Source organism: Anneissia japonica, unplaced genomic scaffold, assembly GCF_011630105.1.
Source record: "Anneissia japonica isolate Jap-2015-1 unplaced genomic scaffold, ASM1163010v1 scaffold8218_len373358_cov135, whole genome shotgun sequence".
Lineage (NCBI taxonomy): Eukaryota > Metazoa > Echinodermata > Crinoidea > Comatulida > Comatulidae > Anneissia > Anneissia japonica.
The window spans coordinates 105,184-111,383 of record NW_022699643.1 but is presented as its reverse complement, the minus strand read 5'-3'; the positions used below and the strand labels follow the sequence as shown (position 1 = coordinate 111,383).

Genomic DNA, 6,200 nt, shown 5'->3' with positions numbered 1-6,200 from the left:
ACAATAAACGCAAAAATAGAATTAACTTACTAGTGGCAATCATATATCTCAGCCTGTCAATTTCTGTAAGACCACCCGGCTACAGGCAATGGTTACTTTCATTTCATTAACCAAAAGAAAACCTAACGCTAATTTCAATGAACCTTATATACGACAATCCCTTTTCTCATATACATATGCTAATTAGTTTATTGCATACGTTAGTTTATTGCAGCATATACGTCGTTACGTTTACATATATGGCTCATACCTTTACCTGCATCTATACTCTTCGGTGCATGTGTCTGTTACACTTTACTTCATGCTTAACAGTACAGTAACATAAAGGAAATACATTTTTAACTATGACAATTAGATATATATTCCCCCTCTTCAGTTACCGCTGGATCTATGACCTTTTTAATCAACAGTGACTGAATTTCTTTGCTCACTGCTTTAACTTCAGCAGGCTGCAATTTATATGGTCTTGGAATTGCAGACTGTATTAGGCAACAACCATTTACAAACTCAAGTTTGTAACCTTTAATTGTATCCAGTATTACAGAATCTGAGGTATAGTTTGTCCAGTTTTTGAACCTTGATTTTAACTGACCACCTGTAAATAAAAATCCTACTTTATTAGCTTTGCTTATCTCATCATGAACATTTAGGCCTATTTGTTCTGTGTTTCTGGCTTGGTCTTGGTGGCTGGAGGGCAAGTCTTTCTTTGGTTGTAGCTCCCTCTTCTGGGATAGCTGGCTCTCCCTCCCCAAAAAGGTGGCTCTACCACGCAACAGTATTGGTAGGCCTACTGTTCTACCATATGGTTGGTATCTATAGGTTCCTCTTCCCCGATATGCCCCGGGTCTGATCGTTTGAAATTTTGTTAAAGTAGTTGCCTTTTGTTCCTCTGTCATTTCGTTTAGCTTTTCCTCAAGTCATCTCCAAAAAGTAGGGTTTTATGGGCACTGTAGGTTTACAAAGAGTAATAAATGTTGGGTTCTGATCAGATTTTAAAGTTCACGTCTGAAAATGCTCAGCTCAAAGTTTGCGTGCGCAATAAGCGCCAGTACATCTTCCTGTGCCGGTGTTATCGGTCCGCTCTGCTGTGAAAGCAATATGCCGATATTACATGAACCAGTGGTTTTGTATTCTTTGTAATCTAATATTTTGATTGCAAAATCACTATCCAGTGTCCCCTTTATAAAATTTACAAGTAAAATATGTGAGTATTTAGGTATTTATGAAATATATACCAACAGCAAAAGCAAGAATTACCACTTACAGGATTGCAAAAACATAAACATACAACAATACAGAACGAAAAACATGGAAAGGAAATTTTTGCAGCACACTTACTATTCCAAAAGAGAAAACAAAAACGAGATAATAAAAATGATGGCATATACATTTTGAAATGAAAATGAAATCAATTACTCGGAAATGTAACCGGAGGCAAGCCACCTAAGAACTGTAAATTAATTACTTCACTTTTGATTGAGCATTAACAAAGTCATTATAAAATGGTGATGTAGGATTAACAAATTCATTTTTGCAAATTAACTTTAGAAAAGGAAACATCGAATATCCTGCCTGCGATTGGGAACTTAAAACTAATAAAGAAATTAAGTCACATGTAATATATTCATTTAAACTTTTGAAAAGAAATATTAAGTCAAGGTACTTTCTTAAGGTTAGGGTTAGGGTTAGAAAATCGAGTCTCTGCATTATAGTATGGGGAGGTTAGTAATTAAAATGAGACAGAAAAAATGTATACAATATTTCAGTACGTATAGTATTACTTTGCACGTAAAATAACAAAGACAGTACATTTAATTTCCATACTTATTGTCATTAATAGTGGTATCTTGCAGTATTACACCTGTTTATAATAAAATATGTATACATTATGGGAAAATAATGGACGCGTCATTCTTGTTATGTACTACCCTCTATAACATATCGAAGTTATCTGATGAAGGTAAAACAACAAGTACCCTGTGTGATAAGCTTTCTTATTTGTTAGATTACGCATAAGTATATAAAATAATCTAGGGCTAGCTTGGTTTATTTTCTGTTTTACGTGCCTTTTTGTTTCGTTGTACTGTCTTCAGAAAGTTTATTGTTGAGCGGAAAGTTTAAAAAGTGTCCTCTCAATCGAAGATTTATGATACACATGATTCACATGTATTCCTTCATCAAGTGCGTGGTACATTGAAACCAATCGTTGTTCCATCGTATATAGCATATTGGAGCAAGTGTAGCAATTTTTTTTTAAATTTGTCGAGTTTAACGAGGTATTTTTTATCTTCTTTTTCTTAATCACCCATAAAATATGGCAAGGACTGACCTGGTTTTTGCATGGTTTTCAAGTAACTTTTATATGAAGAAAGATGTCTTGATGTGTTATTATTTTCGCTATTTTTAATGCTACTACTACGTAGGCCTTTTTGTGTTACAGAGCTACCTAATTATTGTCAAACCATAATTATTTCCTGCATGTGATTATTTCCATCTCTTATGTCTAAGTGAAATGACAACTATTTATTCAATATTCTAATGTACCAACAACTCTGAATTATCAAACAAATATGTACCTAATAATTAAAATAATCTATAATCTGAACATTGAAAATGAGCTAGGCCCTAGACCTATTGTACTAAAGAGTTCCTTGGCAGTACTTACAGTATTTGTGCTTATTAAGTCAATAAATCAAACAAACAAGAAAGCAGCAGAGATATTTTGAGTTTTGTTTAATGCGTCTTAAAAACTTCGGAACTGATGACAGAATATCAACGCATACTCTTATCCTTAGTTCAGGTGTATGCGCAACCACACATCTGTGACGGTTGACACTGATACAAGTGACGATTAACTGTAAATCAATCAAAATTAAACTCATCTAATAAGGCATATCAGATATAACATACGGTAATAAATAGTGATAAACATTAACATAATGACGCTTCATGCAGAGTACAGCCTGTACCGTATATGTTCTAAATAACAAAGAACTTTATAATTATTAAAGGATTGTTGACTACATTATATTATTAATTTTACCAATATTCAATCTACAAATGAAGTTTATTTACCGTACAGTTGATCCCTAATCTCTGTGCAACTCAACAGCTACATTGAACATCTATGTAGTCATAGCATTTACTTCTGGAAACATCCTAAATATCTTATGACAACAAACCCCGAAACCTAAACAAATTTTAATAACAATGAACATCTCAAAACTTTAAACGAATGACGTGTACTATAATAGGCTAGCCTAAGCAGATAGAAAACACCTGCTCACTCAAGCGTGAAGGCCGAGCACTCACATAAATGCAATAATAGGTTTAGAACTATTCGAAATACAGCCTTAATAATGCTGCCTAATAAAATGATACATGAATCATTCTTTACTATCTTTCTAAGCATACCGAGAAACACCTTCTGAAGCACAATAATACTTGGTATTTCATCAAAGTATAGCCTGACGTTTAACAGCCATATTGTAAAACTTTCTTACACAGCTAAACTAAAGAGGGCGACAGACGTAAATAATGATTAGGAAGTGAACTTTTCATCAACACTCCCACCCTATAAACTAAGCAATTAAACATACATTATAACAAATTCACCTCAAATGCTGTGTCCTAATTGTTTTCCACCAGAATACATAGTTTAGACACCGGTCTCTCCAGTAGCGCTGATTACGTCCTCACCATACACGATCGAACACGAGCTCCTAGGAACCCAATGGTTCCTAGGAGCTGATGAGTCTACAATCAATACTATGTCACCAGCTGTTACATTTCTCTGGCGCTGCCATTTCTCTCTCCGTTGGAGGGTTACCAAATACTCCTTCCTCCATCTAGACCAGAAAAAAACCACCAAGTGCTGTATATGTCTAGAACGTTTCCTGGCATATGCATCCCTACTCACAAACACTCCTGGTGAATGGAGAACTCTTCCTCTGGGGTTTATCAGCATATTGGGAGTTAAAGGCAACATATCCCCTAGAACCGTAGATGTCGTTGTAAAAGGTCGACTGTTGAGTATACCCTCCGCTTCGCAAAAGAAGATTACTAGCGCCTCATCATCAAGTAAACGTGCTTCATCTCTCATGATGCTGTATAGGGTCTTCCTAGTTGACCTAATCATTCTCTCTTACACTCCACCAAAATGGGATGCTGTTGGTGGATTAAGGATCCAAACAATCCCAACATTATTGAGTACACCCTTCATCTTTGCTTGCTCAATCATCTTCCACATCGCTCTCAATTCCTTCTCTGCGCCAACCAGATTGGTTGCATTGTCGGATGTAATGGTTAGCACAGGTCCTCCTTCTTGTCATAAATCTTCTGATTGAATTAATGCATGAATCAGTGTCCAGGCTATACGCTACCTCAAGATGGACGACTCGAGACGACAGGCAGGTAAAAATTACTCCGTATCGTTTGACCTCTGATCTGCCTCTCTTTACCATCAACGGACCAAAATAGTCCACGCCAACATGTTTAAAAGGTTCTCCATCTGCCTGGACTCTATTAGAAGGCAAAGCTGCCATCACTTGTTCACATTGCTTAACCTGATAACACTTGCATGTTACACATTCTCTGGCGACCTTCTTTGCTATCCTATTCGCTCCAAAAAGCCAGTACCACTCTCTGAGTCTTGCCAGAATGGTGATCTTCCCGAGATGTCCAACATCTTTATGAATCTCTCTCACGATCATCTCTGCCACACTTGCATTCTTGGGACACAGGATTCTTTGCCTCATACGCCACGTCTGCCATGCTTATTCTTCCTCCAACTCTTGCCAATCCACCCTCACCTATTATAGGGTTGAATTTGAACAATACGCTGGTCTTGCTCACATTATTTCCAGCCTCAAGCTCCTTAATCTCTCTTTCTAAGGCATTAGATTGCACTTCCTTCAAAATAAAATCTTCGGCTCTATTTAATAATTCTACTGTCAGTTGTCCAGGATCTTGTACAACGCAACTTCTGCTGGTAACAACCCCTGCGTTCGGTCGAATCTTGGTCAAGAACTTCTGTTTAGCAATCAAAACCCAAGCCATCACTCTTTTCATCTTCTTCCAATTTGAGATTTTGGACACGAACATGTCAACCACTGATTTATTTCTAGCCTCTACTATGGTGCAGCTTGATTTCATTTCCACATCCACCAAGTCTAAGTCTATTAACACATCTCTCGGCACTCTGATTCTGATTGCCACAAGAAATCTGGTCCCTTGAACCAGATGCCATTCATCAAGTCTTGTGTTCTCTTAACGCCTCTGGAAGTCATATGTGCTGGATTCTCCCTTGTGCTCACATGATGCCAATGGGATAGACTGGTTGCTTCTCTGATAAGTTGTACCCAATTGGCTACAAACGTCAGATACATTGCTTGCACATTGGCGATATATCTCAAGACGGCTGTGCTATGGGTCCAATACATGGTTCTCGCTATGTCAAAGTACAGTTCTCTTGTCCCTACATGCACCATCTTGACTGCCAGAATGGCTGCCGTCAATTCCAATCTGGGTATGGTTACCTTTTTCAGAGGTACCACTCCGGCATTTGAGGACACAAGGGATACATGCACTTCTCCTCTCTCATTTGTGGATCTGAGATATATAACAACCCCAAAACCCACCTCACTAGCATCACTGAATGCATGTAATTCTCTACTTGCCACCTTTCCATATCCTCCTGGAACATAACACCTATCAATTTTAACTTCTTGTATGTCCTTTATGTTCTGGGTCCACCGTTTCCATTTATCTAAGGTGGTGTTATCTGGTTTGTCATCCCATTCAGCCTTCTTCTGACACATCTCCTGCAAAAGCATTTTTGCTGGTATGATCAGGGGTGAGATAAATCCAAGAGGATCATAAACTGAACTGATAACTGACTCTCCGGGTTGCTTCAGTCTCCGTTAGCAAACTCCGAAACTGGAATTCATCAACTTCTGGACTCCAAAGGATGCCTAACATTCTTTCCATTGGTAGTGGTGAGGCATCTAAATCCAAATCCCTCAGTTTCTTTGCTCGCTCTTCTACAGGATAATTACCAACACTTCTCGACGATTACTCGTCCATTTGTGAGATTGAAGCCTCCTTCATTACACAAGGTTTTCAATTCATTGACAAAATCCTTGGCTTCTTCTATGGTTTCTACGGATTTCAATACGTTATCTATATAGAAATCCCGTTAT

The 6,200-nt window shown here is 37.7% G+C and overlaps 1 protein-coding gene across 1 annotated transcript; it reads right to left on the bottom strand.

The window, feature by feature from the left end:
* Nucleotides 1–5,180: 5,180 nt before the first annotated feature.
* LOC117103027 lies at nucleotides 5,181–5,834 on the bottom strand. Its single transcript, XM_033243489.1, has one exon. It carries the CDS (start codon nucleotides 5,832–5,834, stop codon nucleotides 5,181–5,183), a length of 654 nt encoding a protein of 217 aa, XP_033099380.1.
* Nucleotides 5,835–6,200: the final 366 nt, after the last annotated feature.